Genomic DNA, 18326 nt, shown 5'->3' on the forward strand with positions numbered 1-18326 from the left:
TCACTGGGACTTGCACAACAAATTTGCATGACAAATTCACCGCTTCTGGTGGCTATTTTTCCTTTATTTTCCTCCTACCCCCTATTTTATTTGATAGGACAGAAAGAAATTGAGAGCTGAGGGGAAGGTAGAGAGGGAGAAAGAGAGATATCTGCATACTGGCTTTATCATTTACTTATGAACCTTCACTCCTGCAGATGGGGAGCATGGGCTTGAAGCTGGGTCCTTGCTTAAGTAGTGTGTGCACTAACTGGGTGTTCTACCACCTGGCCCCTTCCTTCCTTCTTTCCTTTTGAATTTATTTATTTACTTATTTTAGAGAGAGAAAGGAAGAGGAGAGACCCAGAGCAACACTCTGGCACATGCGATGCTGGGGACTGAACTCACACTTGAGAGTTCAACAGTTCAGCTACTGCGCCACCTCCTGGGCTACCAAGTGTTCCCTTTCAAGGTAGTGAGCCTTTCTTCCTTACTACACAGGCATGGGGGGAAGCCAGTTTCACAGTTCTAGAAATGAAACTCAACTGAGTTTTTGAAAGTGATGGGTTGGAGACCTCACTAGTTCACTATCCACTCTGCTGCCTTCATTTTTCCCACATGGAGACACTCAGGCCTGGCCAAGCTTGCAACCCACTGAGGGCTCTCCAGTTCCTCCTGGGTATGCAAGCTGGTCTTAGGCCTCCCCCTGGGACCCTGGATTCAGGTCACCTGCTCATGCCCCTGGCCCTGACGTGCCCTGCCCTGGACCAATGAGTGTGGCCCTTGCAGGCTGAGCTTCTGAGTGTCAGCGCCTCCCCCCCCCCCAGGCTGGCCTGTGGTTGCAGAGATGCTCTAACAGGAAGCGGGTTTGAGAAGCTGCACAGCTTCCTGCCCCCCCACCCCCTCCACACCCCTAGGGCTGAGCAGTGTGAGGAAAGCAAGTGCCACTGGGCCACGAGACAGCACCCTGCCAGGGGCCTGGTTGGTGGCTTCCTCTTCCACGGCCACTTCTGTGTGGCCCGGCCCCAGAGGCCAGAGCCCTGCCTTGTGCCCAGGCCGCATTCTACCTCCCCAGTGGGGACCTGCCCCCCCTTCCCCTTGGGCCCAGGCCAAGACAAGAGGCTGGCTCCCATGGGGGACAAGTAGGGCAAAGGTCTTGGGGGACAGAGTGGCTGGGCTGGGGTCCAAGGGCTCCAGACATGAAGTCCCGCCAGAAGGGAAAGAAGAAAGGAAGCTCGAAGGAGCGGGTGTTTGGGTGTGACCTGCAGGAGCACCTACAGCTCTCGGGCCAGGATGGTAAGGAGCACCCCTGGAGCTGTCGAGGGTTGTGGACAGGGTGGGCTGCCAGTCCTGGTGGCCTGGTCACCTCCCTGGGGAAAAGATGGCCTCCCTGGGAAGGGGCAGTGGCTTGGCAGGTGAGGCAGGAAATGTGGCCCCTTCTCCTTCCCTACCCCCCCAGAAGGTGGGTGGCTCCCCGGTGTGACAGCTGTGTGGGTAGGAGCATCACTGGAGCACCCAGGGAGAGAGAGGAAACCATTTGGGGGTTACCCTGATGTTGGGAGAAGGGATTGAAGGCAATGATGGTTCTGGGGTGCAAAGAGGGAAACCTGGAGAATCTGGCAAGTGGCCTGGGAAGGACTAGCTTTTTGGTTTCTGGGTGGGGGAAGCCCCCAGAATCAGGTTATGGTATGCTGAAGGGCTGCAGGTACAGCTGAGGGTTGGGGGTAGGGGATACTTCTCCTAGTCTCTGTGATTTTTCTGGCACCCCCAACAGGTAGTGGTCAAAGTAGAAGCAAAAGGGAGCAGCTGCTGAAATGGGGAACCCCAAAAAGAGAGAATGTTTGAGGACTTTGCTTTGAAGATCTCTGGGGGTGTAGACAGAGGCAGGCAGGGAGGTGGGGGTGGGGGTAACTGTCCGAAGAGCTGGTCCTGAGTTACCTGTGGAGGGAGTGGGGTGCTTATGAGCCAGCTTGGGTCTCCCCATTGGGTGAGGCTCCAGGGCCCACCCAGCCTTATCCTGATTTGATTTTGCTTGGTATGCAGGCTGCCCAGTCTGGTTTGTTTGGGGCTCCTAGTGCCCCTCCCAGGGAAGGGCACTCTCTATGTGTGCCCCCTCCTCCCCAATCTGACATTTCCTCTTTGTGTTCTCCTCTCTTGGGGCTGTGCAGGGTGATGGCGGTTTCCAGCTCATTTCCGGCTCTGGACCCCGCCCCTGTGTCCCCAGACACCTCCTTCCCCTTTTCTTCCCCCTCCTCCAGAGGCCCTCATCCCCAGTGGGCTGGGTTAAGAGGAAGCCCAGGTCCCCAGGAAGAGTCAAACAGCTGAATAGCCTGGCGATGGGCTTTTACCAGTAGTTCACCCAAAGAGGGTGCTGGTTAGGGGTGCCCAGTTTCACAGGGAGCTGATAGAGGGTGAGTTCTCTATTTGGGGAACCTCACTGCAGCACCTCCTCCAGGTATCACTCTCTCTCCACCCCAAGTACTTTAAAGGTTAGCCAGCTTGCTGTAGGAGGGGTATCCTTTGCTGGGGGCACCTCCCCTGAGCCTAAGGGGGAGGGTTGGTGCTTTCCCTTTAGGGCACGGATAGATAGAGCAAGGAAGGACAGAGAGGCAGATAGTGGCTTCTGTTAGTATCCCAAGACCCAGCCATCAGGGAAACATCCTAGAGCTCTGCTCCCTCTTGAGTCCTCTGCCTGACAGACCTGTTTCTTTTCCTGAGATGCTTGAATTTTTCCTTTCCCTCAATCCCTCTGATACCTTGTCCCTCTCTCATCCACCCTGTTTCCTTTACTGCTTCCATGTCTTTGCCTATGCCACCCCACTCCCAGCTCTACCATGAATGAGAAGGGCTGGGTTATGCAAATAACTTTCATGCCCGAGGCTCTGAGGTTCCAGGTTCAATTCCGAACACTACCATAAGCTGGAGGTGAGCAGTGTTCTGCTCTCTTTCTTTTTGTATCTTTCTTTCTTTTTTTTAAATATATGCATTTTTTTTTTTTGCCTTTTCTATTTGTCTCTCGCTTCTGCTGTCTCTTCCCTGCCTCCCTGGTGATTTTCAGTTATGGTTCTGACCTTTTAGAATCTCAAATGCCTTATTTACTTAATTTTTTTTCTTTGATAAGACAGAGAGAAATTGAGAGGGGAGGGGAGATTGAGAGAGAGAGAGAGAGAGAGAGAGAGAGAGAGAGAGAGACCTGCAGCACTGCTCCTCCATTCATAAAGCTTCCCCTCTGAGGGGGGTCTGGGGTCTTGAACCTAGGTCCTTGCACACTGTAATGTGTGCACTTAACTAGGTGCACCATGACTCAGCCTCCTTATTTATTTTAGCAGTGCCAGAGCTTTATGTGTGATTCCACAGCTCCCAGGTCAATTTTCATTTTCTTTCTTTTTTTTTTTTTATTTTGTGAGAGAGAGAGATAGAGAGATAGAGATAGATAGCTATATATATATATATACATATATATATATGTATATATATATATATGTATATATATATATATATATATAGAGAGAGAGAGAGAGGACATATGAGAGGGAGAAACACCATAGCACTGCCACTGCCTAGCCACAATCCATGGAGCTTCCTCTGGTGCTCTGGCACAGCCATATATATATATATATATATAGTGCTGGGACTTGAAGGCAGGCACTATAGAGGGTGAGTTCACTCCCAGACCCTCAATGCCTTCTTTTTTAAAAAAGATATTTTATTTATTTATTTATGAGGAAGATAGGAGAGAGAGAAAGAACCAGGCATCACTTTGGTACATGTACTGCTGGGGATTGAACTCAGGACCTCCTGCTTGAGAGTCCAATGCATCATGCACTGCACCATCTCCTGGACCACCCTCAAATGCCTTCTTTCAGGGCCTTCTTGGGAGGTTCAAGTACAAGAACAAGATGTTATGGGAAAGATCTGATTTTGTCAGCTGTTCATTAAAAAAGACCCAGGGCTTAGGTGGCAGTGGACTATTTGAAAGTCAACAGAGCACTGTGATGACCAAGGTGGTGTGCCAACAGGCACTGGGAGTAGAGCCCCTCCCATCTCTGCCAGGGCCAGGATTGTGGTGCAGGACCCAGAAGGAAGTGTGATGAGCAGTAGGGCCAGTGTTAAGGTGAGCAAGAAAGATGACAGAAGAGTGAAATGGAAGGAAACTCCACTTTTAAATTTATGCAGGCATGTGACTGCCACCTGTACCATCCAGAGTGCCTTGGCTTTCATGCCCCAGATGCTTTGGGATTCCCTCAAGTCCTGGCTCTGGATCAGGGAGGCTGCATGATGGTCCTGCACATGACCTCCTTGTCTGAGGTCCTAAGGTCCCAAGTTCAATTCCCAGCACCACTATAAACCAGAGCTGATCAGTGCTATAAATAATAGTAATAATAATTAAAGCAATCAATCTGGATTGAAGAGATAGCATAGTATGAATGAATAGGACTTACACACAAGAGGTTCCAGTTTAAATCCCTACTACATCAGTCAGAGCCAAGTGGTGCACTGATAACAATAATAATATAGTGACAAATGAATCTATTGCTTTGTTCATTCTGTCTCTTTTGCTTTTTTATATATTATTTTATTTGTTAAATATGAGAGGATTTTACCTGTGTCAGGGAGAGAGGGAGAAAGAGAAGTCAGAGCACCACTCAGGTACAAGAGCTACCAGGAATCAAACAGGAAGTCTTAGGTATGCAAGCTTGGCACTCTTCCAGTTGAGCCATTTCCCTTGTTGCCCTATTCTCTAGTCTCTTTTTAAATTAATTATTTTAATGTGATAGATACAGAGAGAAAGATACAAAGAGAGACCAGAGCACTGCTCAGCTCTGGCATACAGTAGTGTTGGAAATTGAATTTAAAACCTCAGAACCTCAGACATGAAAGTCTTTCTGCAGGACCACTATACTGTCTCCCAGCCTTTTTAAAGAATTTCTTTACTGGGGGATTAATGTTTTACATTCAACAGTAAATACAATAGTTTGTACATGCATAACATTTCCCAGTTTTCCATATAACAATACAACCCCCACTAGGTCCTCTGTCATCCTTCTTGGGTCTGTATTCTCTCCACCCACCCACCCACCCCAGAGTCTTTTACTTTGGTGCAATATGGCAATTCCAGTTCAAATTCTACTTGTGTTTTCTTTTCTGATCTTGTTTTTCAACTTCTGCCTGAGAGTGAGAGTGAGATCATCCCATACTCATCCTTCAGTTTCTGACTTATTCCACTCAACATAAATTTTTCAAGGTCCATCCAAGATCGGCTGAAAACGGTGAGGTTACCATTTTTTATAGCTCAGTAGTATTCCATTGTATGTATATACCACAACTTGCTCAGCCACTCATCTGTTGTTGGACACCTGGGTTGCTTCCAGGTTTTGGCTATTACAGATTGTGCTGCCAAGAACATATGTGTACACAGATCTTTTTGGATGGATGTGTTGGGTCCCTTAGGATATATCCCCAGGAGAGGAATTGCAGGGTCATAGGGTAGGTCCATTTCTAGTCTTCTGAGAGTTCTCCAGACTGTTCTCCACAGAGGTTGGACCAATTGACATTCCCACCAGCAGTGTAGGAGGGTTCCTTTGACCCCACACACTCTCCAGCATTTGTTGCTGTTACTTTTTCTGATGTATGACATTGTCATAGGAGTGAAGTGGTATCTCGTTGTTGTCTTTATTTGCATTTCTCTGACAATCAGAGACTTGGAGCACTTTTTCATGTGTTTCTTGGCCTTTTGGATCTCCTCTGTGGTGAATATTCTGTCCATGTCCTCCCCCCATTTTTGGATGGGGTTATTTGTTGTTTTGTTGTTGAGATTTGCAAGTTCTTTATATATCCTGGTTATTAGCCTCTTGTCTGATGTATGGCATATAAAGATATTCTCCCATCCTGTGAGGGGTCTCTTGGTTTGGGTAGTAGTTTCTTTAGCTGTGCAGAAGCTTTTTAATTTGATGTAGTCCATAGGTTTATGCTTGCCTTAGTCTTCTTTGTAATTGGGTTCATTTCATTGAAGATGTCTTTAAAATTTATGCGGAAAAGCGTTCTGCCAATATTTTCCTCTAAGTATCTGATAGTTTGTGGTCTAACATCTGAGTCCTTGATCCACTTGGAATTTACTTTTGTATTTGGTGAAATATAGTGGTTCAGTTTCATTTTTCTGCATGTTTCAATGCATTTTTTCCAACACCATTTGTTGAAGAGACTCCGCTTTCCCCATTTAATAGTCTGGGCACCTTTGTCAAAGATTAGATGTCCATAGGTGTGGGGTCCCAGCCTTTTAAAAAAATATTTTGTTTATTTATTATGAGAGATATAGAAGGAGAGAGAGAAAGAGAACCAGAGCATCACTCTGGTACATTTGATGCTGAGGATTGAACTTAGTAGCTCATGCTTGCGAGTCCAACATTGTATTTACTGTACCACCTCCAGACCACCCCATTCTTTATTTCCATCTCACGTTATTTCACAAAGAGCTTGGAATGAATAACTTCCAAACTCCAAGATGTTATATTAAAACTGAGTAAATGGGCAGCTGGGTGGTGGTTCAGTGGATAATACATTGGATTCTCAAGAATGAGGTTCTAAGTTCAATCCCTGGCAGCACACATACCAGAGTAATGTCTGGTTCTTTCTCTCTCTCCTCCTATCTGTCTCATAAATAAATAAATAAAATATTTTTTTTAAAAGAAGGCACATTGAGTGGATCTAAACATGAAAACTCCTAAACATGAAAACTGAGACATCATTACTTAATCTTTTTAAAGACGTAAATTACACAGGAGCGAAGCAGTGGCACATCTGTCTGGTAGAGGCACACATTTCCGTATGCTCAGGAGCCTGGGTTCAAGCTTCCAGTTCCCAACTGCAGAGGGAAAGCTTCATGAACAGGGAAACAGTGTTGCAGGTGTCTCTTTCTTTCTCCCTCTCTTTCCCTCTTTCCCTCCTTCTCTATTTCTTTTTTTAAAAGATTTTTAAAAATAATATTTATTTATTTGTTCCCTTTTGTTGCACTTGTTGTAGTTATTATTGTTGTTGTTATTGATGTCATCATTGTTGGATAGGACAGAGAGAAATGGAGAGAGGAGGGAAAGACAGAGAGGGGGAGAGAAAGATAGACACCTGCAGACCTGCTTCACAGCTTGTGAAGCGACTCCCCTGCAGGCGGGGAGTCTGGGGCTCCGACCAACCGGGATCCTTATGCCGGTCCTTGTGCTTTGCGCCACCTGCGCTTAACCCGCTGCGCTACCGCCCGACTCCCCCTCCTTCTCTATTTCTTCCTGTACTATCAAAAGAAAGAAAGAAAGATAGAAATAGATCTATAGATAGAGGGAGAGAGAGAGAGGGAGAGAGAGAGAGAAAGAAGGACAGGAAGGAAGGAAGGAAGGAAGAAAGAGAGAGAAAGAAAGAAGGGGTCAGGAGGTAGCGCAGCAGGTTAAGCACACATGGCGCGAAGCACAAGGACTGGCTAAGGATCCAGATTTGAGGCCCCGCCCCTACCTGCAGGGGAGTCGCTTCACAAGCGGTGAAGCAGGTCAGTAGGTGTCTATCTTTCTCTTCCCCTGTTTTCCCCTCCTCTGTCCATTTCTCTCTGTCTTATCCAACAACAATGACAGCAATAATAACAACAGTAAAAACCACAACAACGATAAAACAAGGGCAACAAAAAGGGAGGAAAAAAAGGAAAAGGAAAAAGCTGCTAGGAATGGAGGAGTCATCATGCAGGCACTGAGCCCCAGCAATAATCCTAGTGGCAAAGAAAGGAAGAGATAAATAAGTAAAGGAAGAAAGATTCATTTATTACAAGAGACCAGAGCATCACTTTAGCACATGTGATACTGGGGATCAAAATCCAGCCCTTATGCTTGAGAGTCCAGTGCTTTATCTGTTGCATCAAACTCCTGGGCCACTCCTCTGGTTCTTTAAGAGTCAGCACAGTCAGGTCTAAGACTTGTGAAGTCTTTAAGAAAAAGCAAACAGGTGGCTTGGAAGACACACACACAGCTTTTTCTGGCACTGACATTCAACACAGATAAGGTTCATTTAATGGGACTGAGTGTTTAGTCACAGGCAAGATTCTTTATTAAATCTCCAAGGCATGTCACCAAGCCATGTAAATGACAGATTAATTCCTTGTGTCATTTAACAACCCTGACTGATGACTTGCTGTGTTTCAACACTGTGCTATATGTTGGGGAGGATGTTAGTTATGTGTCAGAAGAAACAATCATTAGCAAAGGGCAATAGGTGTGAACTGGAAGGCAACTCAGCAGATAGAACACAGGACTTGCAGACATGAGGCCCCAGGTTCAATTCTCAGCACTACCTGAGTGGTGGTATGACCTCTCTCTTTTTCTGCACAAAATAAATAAATATTGGGGGGGGGGATCGGGGATAGCATTATAGTTATGCAAAAAACAAAAAACTTTCATGTCTGAGGCTCTGAAGCTCCAGGTTAAATACTCAGAAGCACTATACATCAGAGCATAGCACTGCTCTGGTAAAAGTAAATAAAGATTGGGAGCAGGTGGTGGTGCACCTGGTTGAATGCACACATAACAGTGTGCAAGGATTGGGGTTCAAACCCTCCCCTTGCGGGGGAGAAGCATCATGAGTGGTAAACAAGTGCTGCAAGGGTCTCTCTCTCCCCCCTTCTCTACCCTTTCCCCTCTCAATTTTTCTGTCTTTATCCATAATAAATAGATTAAATTTTGGGGGCCAGGTGGTGGCACACCTGATTGAGCACGCATGTTATCATGTATAAGGACCCGGGTTCAAGCCCTCATTCTCACTCTGGTCCCAACTTGAGGAAGGAATCTTCACAAGGGCTAAAGGAGTGCTGTCGGTCTCTCTTTCTCACTCTCTCTGTATCTCTCCTTCTCCCTCAACTTCTCTCTCTCCTGTCAAATAAAATAATTTTTGATATTTATTTATTCCCTTTTGTTGCTCTTGTTGTTTTATTGTTGTAGTTATTGTTGTTGTTATTGATGTTGTCATTGTTAGATAGGATTGAGAGAAATGGAGACCAGCAGACCTGCTTCACCGCTTGTGAAGTGACTCCCTTGCAAGTGGGGATCCAGGGGCTTGAACCAGGATCCTTACTCTGGTCCTTGCACTTTGCGTCACCTGTGCTTAAGCTGCTGTGCTACCACCCAACTCCCTAAATCAATAATTTTTAAAAGAGGGTGGAGGTAGATAGCATAATGGTTATGCATAAAAACTCTCATGCCTGAGGTTCCAAGATCCCTGGTTCAATCCCCTGCACCACCATAAATCAGAGTTGAGCATTGCTCTGGGGAAAAAAAAAAGTGTGTGTGTGTGTGTGTGTGTGTGAGAGAGAGAGAGAGAGAGAGAGAGAGATGGAGAGAGAGAGATATGTACTTTTAAAAGGAATTATCTAGGGTATAAGACATAGCTCATTTGATAAGGCACACACTTTACTATGCCAGGTTTGAACCCCTAGCACCACAAAAACTTCATGAATGATGGCATGTTACTGTGAAGTCTCCTTTATATGTCTCTCTCTTCCTCTTGTCTCTATCTGAAATGATTAGGGAAAAAAAAAAGAATCTGTGGGGCCAAGCAATGGTGCAGCTGGTTGAGTGAATATGTTACCATGCACAAGGACCTGGGTTCAATCCCCCAGTCCCTATCTGCAGGGGAGAAAGCTTCACAAGTGGTGGAGTGGTGCTACAGGTGCCTCACTTTTTGTCTCCTTCTTTCTTGATCTCTCTCTATATCCAAACAAATTTAAGGGGGCTGGGAAGTGGTACACCTGCTTAAGTGCACACATTATCAATGTTCGAGGAACCAGGTTTGAGCCCCTGCTCCCCACCTGCAGGGGGGAAGCTTCACAAGTGGTAAAGCAGGTCTGTAGGTATCTATCTTTATCTCTCACTCTCAGTCTTCCCTCCCCTCACAATTTCTCTCTGTCTCTATCCAATAATAAATAAATAAATGAAAATATATTAAAGAAGGGAACCAGTGGTGGTGCACTTGGTTAAACACATATATTACAGTGCACAAGGACCTGTGTTTGAGCCCCTGGTCCCCCACCTGCAAGGGGAAAGCTTTGCGAGTGCTGAAGCAGCATTCTCTCTTTCTTCCCCTCTCTATCTCCCCCTTTGCTTCTTTATTTCTGTCTGTCTCCATCAAATAAATAAGTAAAGATAATAAAAATATATTTAAAAAAGAGTGAGAGAGAATGAGAGACACCTGCAGCACTGCTTTACCACTTGCAAAGCTTTCTCCCTACAGGTGGAGACCAGGGGCTTGAACCCAGGTTCTTGTGCATTGTAATATGTGCACTCAACCAGGTGCACCACTACCTGCCCCCTTTCTTCTATTTCCTTATCTTTCTTACTCTCTGTCTCCCCCTTCCCTCTTGATTTCTAATAGTCTTTATCCAATAAATAAATAAAGATAATTAAAAAAATTTTTTTAAAGGAACAGGGGCCAGGCAGTGGCATGCCTGGTTAAGTGCTCACATTACAGTACTCAAGGACCAGAGTTCAAGTCCCTAGTCCCCACCTTCATGGGGAAAGCTTCACAAGTGGTGAAGCAGGGCTGTAGGCATCTCTCTGTTTCTCTCCCTTTCTATCTCCCCCTCCCTCTCTCAATTTCTCTATCCAATAATAAATAAATAAATAATTTTTTAAAAAAGGAACAAATAACTGCTGAGATAGTAGATTCATGTGCAGGCACTGAGCCCCAGTAATAACCCCTGGTAGCAATAAACACACACACACACACATACACACTCACTCACAGTCTGGGAGGTGGCTCAATGGTTAGAACAATAGACCTATACTCCTGAGGTCCTGAGTTTGACCCCCTATATCCTGTGTGCCACAGTGATGCTTTCAATATGTCTCCTTTATCATGAGTAAAACAATTAAATAAATTAACCTTTAAAACATATAACAAGAGAATTATCTAAAAATGCTAGCAGCTCAGGAGGTATCACTTAATAAGTTTCAATTCCCAGCATCACACATGCCAGATTGATGCTCTGGTTCTCTATCTCTGCTCCCCTCCCCCACCATCTCATTAATAAATAAACAAAGATGTAAATGGACCTACTCTATGATCCTGCAATTCCTCTCCTGGGGATATATCCTAAGGGACCCAACACACCCATCCAAAAAGATCTGTGTACTCATATGTTCTTGGCAGCACAATTTGTAATAGCCAAAACCTGGAAGCAACCCAGGTGTCCAACAACAGATGAGTGGCTGAGCAAGTTGTGGTTTATATATACAATGGAATATTACTCAGCTATAAAAAATGGTGACTTCACTGTTTTCAGCCGAGCTTGGGTGGACCTTAAAAAATCATGTTAAGTGAAATAAGTCAGAAACAGAAGGATGAGTATGGGATGATCTCACTCTTAGGCAGAAGTTGAAAAACAAGACCAGAAAAGAAAACACAAGCAGAGTCTGGGAGGTGGCACAGTGGATAAAACACAAGATTCTGAACCATGAGGTCTGGAGTTCAGTCCCCCAGCAGCATACTCACTGTACCAGGGTGATGTCCGGTTCTTTTTCTCTCTGCCTATCTTTCTCATGAATAAATAAATAAATTCTTTTTTAAATTAAAAAAAAAGTGGGGGTAAATAGCATAATGGTTATGCAAACAGGCTGTCATGCCTGAGGCTCCAAAGTCCCAGGTTCGATCCCCTCCACTACCAAAAGCCAGAAATGCTTCGGTAAAAAGAATATACATACCGTGTTCTGGGAAGTGGCGCAGTGATAAGGCTTTGGACTCTCAAGCATGAGGTCCTGAGTTCGATCCCCAGCAGCACATGTGCCAGAGTGATGTCTGGTTCTTTCTGTCTCCACTTATCTTTCTCATTAATAAATAAATAAAAAAATTTTTTTAAAAAAGAAAAAGAAAACACAAGTAGAACCTGAACTGGAATTGGCATATTGCACCAAAGTAAAAGACTCTGGGGTGGGTGGGTGGGGAGAATACAGGTCCATGAAGGATGATAAATGACATAGTGGGGGTTGTATTGTTAAATGGAAAACTGGGGAATGTTATGCATGTACAAACTATTGTATTTACTGTTGAATGTAAAACATTAATTCCCCAATAAAGAAATAAATTAATAAAAAAAGAATGTAAATAGGTACAACTAACTTGAAAAAAAAAAAAGCTTTCTGTCCAAATGTGAGCTAATTGTGTCTGAACAATTCAGATAGTCCTACCTCCACAGTATTAAGTCATGAGATGCAGGTTTCAGCAACTCAGTAGCACCATCTAACTGTGACCTTAAAACTATCTGTGCTAAGCAGTCTTACCTAGAGGCAAGGGAATTCTCAAAAAAAAAAAAAAAAAAGACTCTGGGGTGGTGGTGGGGGGGAGAATATAGATCCAAGAAGGATGACAGAGGACCTAGTGGGGGTTGTATTGTTATATGGAAAACTGGGAAATGTTATGCATGTACAAACTATTGTATTTACTGTTGAATGTAAAACATTAATTCCCCTATAAAGAAATTTAAAAAAAAGAAAAAGAAAAAAAGAAACAAAAGAAAAAATAATCAATGAATGAATAAATAAATAAATAAATAAATAAAGGTGAACAAATATTTCTAAAGTCACAACTAGTAATTACAGATCCTTTCAGTTCACCAAAGACAAAACTTACTTTCTTTTTCTTTTCACCAGGCTGGGGCTCAGTGCCTACATGACTCCAATGACCCCAGCATTCCCTCTGATAGAGCGTGAGAGCCAGAAAGAAAGGGAGGGAGACAGAGAGAAAGAGAAACATCTGCAGCACTGCTCAACTACTTGCAAAACTCCCCTCACCCCGCAGGTGGGGATTGGGGCTTGACCTTAGGTCCTGGAGCATGGTGATGTGTGCACTCTACCTGGTGAGTCACCACTTGGCAGAACTATCTCAGAAAAGAATGGACTGTCTAGGGGAGCAATAGGTTCCCTTCACTTGAGGATTGTGCATGCTACTCTGAAGAGGGTTTGGCAGACTGGGGCAGGTGCCCTGTAAGGATCTTTCTGACAAACTTGAACTGTGATCTCTACTTTCAATCTTCCCCCACTTCCTTCCCTGGGGTGTCTGTCTCCTATGTCCCTCCAAGTTTCTGGCCTCTCAGACCTTGACTTCTCCCTCTGCTTTTGTGTGTCCCCAGTGCCCCAGGTGCTGAGGAGCTGTGCAGAATTTGTGGAGGAGTATGGCGTGGTGGATGGGATCTACCGCCTCTCAGGGGTCTCCTCCAACATTCAGAAGCTCCGGTGAGTCAGGCAGTGTGGGGACAGGAGGCCTAGGAGCCTGTGGGGTGGGGACTTGGGAAAGAGGGACATGTGTTGGATGTTAAGGGGGAGACAGTGCACCTTATCTTTCAGGTTAGTGTTTATAGACACACAAGAACCCTGCCCCAATGTGGCAGCACCAGCGAGCTCCATGGGTGGTGGAACAGTACTATGGTATCTCTCTCCTTCTCTCTGTCTCTCTCAAAATTAACTATATATAGATTGGGCTGGCAAAATAGCTCACTTGAATAGTGAGCTTTGCCATGCAAGTGACCTGAGTTCAAGCCTGACACCCCCCCCCACCCCCGCAACTGCATTGAAGGAAGTTTCAGTGCTATGGTCTCAATCTTTCTCTCTCTCTCTCTCCCTCAAAAAGAAAAGAAAAAAAAAAAAAGGAAACTGGGCTGGAGAGGCATTTCAGTGGTATTGCGTATAGGTAATGTCCTGTATTCATTCTTCTGTGCCACATTAGAAAAAAAATATCAAAATTGGGGCCTGGGGGGGGTACAGAGGGGCTAATGACACAAACTTTCATGCCTGAGGCTCTGAGATTGCCCCCAGCATCACTGGAAGCCAGAGCTGGTCAAGGTAAAAAACACATACCACAAAATCCACCATTAAAAATTGTACAATTGGGGAGTCAGGCAGTAGCGCAGTGGGTTAAGTGCACATGGCGCAAAGCGCAAGGACCAAAATAAGGATCCTGGTTCGAGCCCCTGAGCCCCTGGCTCCCCACCTGCAGGGGAGTCACTTCACAGGCAGTGAAGCAGGTCTGCAGGTGTCTATCTTTCTCTCTCCCTCTCTGTCTTCCCCTCCTCTCTCCATTTCTCTCTGTCCTATCCAACAATGACGACATCAATAATTACAACAATGAAAAAACAAGTGCAACAAAAAAGGGAATAAATAAATAAATATTTTTTTTAAAAAATTGTGCAATTGATGACAGAGAGGTAGTTCAGCATCACTGCACAGGGCTTGCCTGCCTCGCGCTCCAGTTTCAATTCTTGGCACTGCCATAGTGGTGCTCTGTTTTTCTCAGTAAATGCATAAACAAACAAATCATCTGTCTCAACCATTCCATTCTAAGAAAAGATAAAATCTTGTTATTTACAAAAACGTGGATGCAGTCGGCGGACACTTGGCTAAACAAAGTGAAATAGGTAAGAAAAAAGCAAAGATGGGTGGGGGAGACAGTATAATGGTTATGCAAAGATATTTTCATGCCTGAAGCTGCAGGGTTCCAAGTTCAATCTCCCACACCACCAACCACAAGCCAGAGTTGAGCAGTGAGTGCTCTGGTAAAAATAAATAAATAAGTAAATAAATAAGCCAGGTGATCTCACTCATATGTGGGATATAAAGTACTAAAGAGCAAGGAATGACTGGCTCATATGAATAGTGTGCTGCTTTGCTGTGTGTGATTCAAGTCCGGTGCCCACCACATTGAGGAAGCTTTGGTGCTGTGGTTGCTTTCATTCTCTCTGTCTGCCTCTCTGTCTTCTTTGTATCTATCTATGTGTGAGAGAGAATAAGAGAGACTGAGAACAAGAGACAACAAAAATCAAACTAAAATAGAGCTAAGGAGACAGCATAATGGCTATGCAAAAAGACTTTCATGCCTAAGGTACCAAAAGTCCCAGATTTAGCCCCCAGGACCATGAGCCAGAGCTGAGCACTTCTCTGGGTGTGTGTGTGTGTGGGGGGGGGGTAAATAAAAATTCAAACCAAAACAAACCCTTGGATTAAAAAAAAGTTATAAACACAAGTAGAACCTGAAATGGAATTGGCGTATTGCACCAAAGTAAAAGACTCTGGGGTGAGTGGGTGGGTGGGTAGAATACAGGTCCATGAAGGATGATAAATGACATAGTGGGGGTTGTATTGTTAAATGGGAATCTGGGGAATGTTATGCAGGTACAAACTATTGTATTTACTGTTGAATGTAAAATATTAATTCCCCAATAAAGAAATACATTTTAAAAAGTTATTTATAAAATGGAAATATTGACAAGACCATAGGATAAGAGGGGTACAATTCCACACAATTCCCACCAGTAGAACTCTGAATCCCAACCACTCCCTTGAAAGCTTTCCAATTCTTTATCTCTCTGGGAGTATGGATCTAGGATCATTATGGGGTACAGAAGGTGGAAGGTCTGGCTTCTGTAACTGCTTTCCTGCTGAACACGGGCATTGGCCTGTCTCTCTCTTCTGCTCAGGGAAGTTAGGATGGCATCATGGTAGCATCTGGAACCTGGTATCTGAAAAAGAGTTAAGATATAAAGCAGAACAAATTGTTGACTAATCATGAACCTAAAGGCCAGAATATTGCAGGAGAAGATTTAGGGGTCTCCATTTTGGGAAAAGCTAGGAGGAGGTGTATTTTAGGCATATTACAAGGTGACTATGACTTTATTAGATTTTTCCCCAAGTCTGACAACTAACATGTAAGTGGACCCAAGGTATGGGGAGATGGTGTCATAGTTGAAAAAAGGACTAGAAAGCTGGATGAGGGAAGAGAGTAAGTCCCAAATATGGGAAAAGTATATAAATATTGTTAACTGTAAACCCCATTGATTTATCTTTATTTATTTATTTATTGGATAGAAACAGCTAGAAACTGAGAGGAAAGGGAGATAGAGAGGAAGAGAGATACTTTCAGCACTGCTTTACCACTTGTGAAGCTTTCTCCCTGCAGATGGGGACTGGGGGCTTGAACCCAGGTCCTTGCGAATTGTAACATGTGCACTCAACTAGGTGTGCCACCACCCAGCCCCCACAAACACTTGGGTTTTAACTCTAGAGCTGAGCTTGTAGGAGTGGATGGTGAGGAGGGAGCACCAAAGTAGTGGAGGATAGTAGACTTGGAAGAGCCTTTGACACTTCAGCAATGGGTGTAGTATGATGACTTTCTTAAGCAGAAGTGTGAAAACGTGGGTGGAGGGGAGATAGCATAATGGTTATGCAAACAGACTCTTATGCCTGAGGCTCCAAAGTCCCAGGTTCAATCCCCTGCACCACCATAAGGCAGAGCTGAACAGTGCTCCAGTTAAAAAAAAAAAAACTTAAATAAATAATTAAAAAAAAATTTTTTAAAAAGGGACTCAGGTGGTAGTGCAGCAGGTTAAGCGCAGGTGGCGAAAAGCGCAAAAACCAGAGTAAGGATCCCGGTCTGAGTCCCTGGCTCCCCGCCTGCAGGGGAGTCCCTTCACAGGTGGTGAAGCAGGTCTGCTGGTGTCTCTCTTTTTCTCCTCCTCTCTGTCTTCCTCTCTTCTCTCCTCTCTCCATTTCTCTCTGTCCTATTCAACAACAATGACATAAATAACAACAATAATAACTACAACAATAAAACAATAAGGGCAACAAAAGGGAATATATAAATAAATTAATTAAAAAAAAAAGAGGAGCTGATCTAAAAAGGGACAAAGGTTCAGGTGAAGGAAAAACAGAATTCAACTCTCCACCCAAAGGCATCCTGTCCTGGGGGACTGGGGAAAACACTTGCCCCATTTCCATCAAAAAATTCAGTGGTGTGTGTGTGTGTGTGTGTGTGTGTTAGGGGCTGCAATATACAATATCTGGCAATTTTTAAAAATATTTATTTATTTATTTTTTATTTCTTTATTGGGGGATTAATGTCTTACATTCAACAGTAAATACAATAGTTTGTACATGCATAACATTCCCCAGTTTCCCATTTAACAATACAACCCCAACTAGGTCCTCTGTCATCCTCTTTGGACCTGTACTCTCCCCCATAAACAACATATTTCAGTGGGAAGGGGGAATAAAAAAAATGTCTTATTTGGGGATTTTTTAGTGTAGTAACAAGCTTGGGCAGCCATCATCACTCTAATTCCAGAACACTCAATCACTCCAAAAAGAAACCCTGTACCCATTAGTGGTCATTCCCCTGTCCTTTCCTCCAGCACATGACAAGTGCAGTCTTCCAGTCTCTAGAACTTTGTCTGTCTTGGGTATTCCCTACAAACAGAGTCACATCTTTGTCATCTTTGTGTGGAGCTTTTTTCCACTCACTGTGCTCTGGAGGCTCCGATACATTGTCGCAGGCCCCAGGGCTCTGTTTTTCTTTGTCCCTGAATACTATTCCATAGGGCACAACCCACTCTGCTCACTTGCTTCACCAGATGCTAATTATTTGGGTTGTTTCCACCATTTGATTCTTATGAAGATTCATGGACAAGTATGTGTGTGGTCATGGTTTCAATTCTCTTGAGAGTGTAGCTAGGAGTGCTGAAGCTGAGTCAAATGGCAACTCTCTAAACTGTGAGATGAACTGCCAAACTGTTTTCCACAGCAGTGAGTCACCTTACATTCCCACCAGAGATGGATTCCATGTCTGCACAGCCCTGCCAACACTTGTTTCTGTGTAGTGGTCCTGTTCTAGTCAAACTTTTTTTTTTTTTTTTTCCCCTGCCAGGGTTTTGCATCTGCTTGATTCCACCACTCCCGGCAGAGCCCTTTCCTCCTTCCTTCCTTCCTTCCTTCCTTCCTTCCTTCCTTCCTTCCTTCCTTCCTTCCTTCCTTCCCTTCTTCCTTCCTATGTATTTATTCATTTATTTTAATGTAGAAAGAAAGATATGGAGTAGGGTTGGGGAGGGGGAGACAGAAGAGTGACCAGAGCACTGCTCAGCTTTGACTTCTTCTGGTGGGGCTGGATTAATCCTGGGTCCCCAGAATTTCAGGCATGAAAGTAAGTTGTAGAACCATTATGATGATCCTTCCTTCCTTTCTAGATAGAGGTTGAGAGACAGAGACAGCGAGAGTCAATGAGAGAAGGAAAGACACCACAGCAACACTCCATGAAGTATTCCCTTTACAATTGCTCCTATGTGGTGAAGGTTGGTGGGGGTGGGGCTGGCTTGAACCTGGGACCTGAGGCAGAGCTTAGTGTGTTTTGCTCTGCCAGGTGAGCAGTCTCCCAGACGATGATTCTAGCCATTCTTGTGGGTGTGAAATGATGACTAATCTATATTTGCATTTCCTGAGAGCTAGTGATATTGAATAACTCCTTGTTGCTTATTGGTTATTCATCTGTCTTCTTTGGATATTTCTTTT

The 18326-nt window shown here is 44.4% G+C and overlaps 1 protein-coding gene across 3 annotated transcripts in view; it reads left to right on the forward strand.

The window, feature by feature from the left end:
- The first annotated feature begins 518 nt into the window (after window positions 1-518).
- Window positions 519-18326, forward strand: part of ARHGAP30 (Rho GTPase activating protein 30) — a 28285-nt gene continuing 10477 nt past the window's right edge. For 2 of the 3 annotated variants that reach the window (XM_060198145.1, XM_016194451.2), the window contains exons 1-2: window positions 519-1275; window positions 13127-13229. In XM_060198145.1, the coding sequence (XP_060054128.1) occupies window positions 1179-1275; window positions 13127-13229 (200 nt within the window). In that variant the 5' untranslated portion in view covers window positions 519-1178. The remainder of the gene's footprint in view (window positions 1276-13126; window positions 13230-18326) is intronic. The other variant, XM_060198146.1, reaches the window with a different exon arrangement.

Source organism: Erinaceus europaeus, chromosome 9, assembly GCF_950295315.1.
Source record: "Erinaceus europaeus chromosome 9, mEriEur2.1, whole genome shotgun sequence".
Lineage (NCBI taxonomy): Eukaryota > Metazoa > Chordata > Mammalia > Eulipotyphla > Erinaceidae > Erinaceus > Erinaceus europaeus.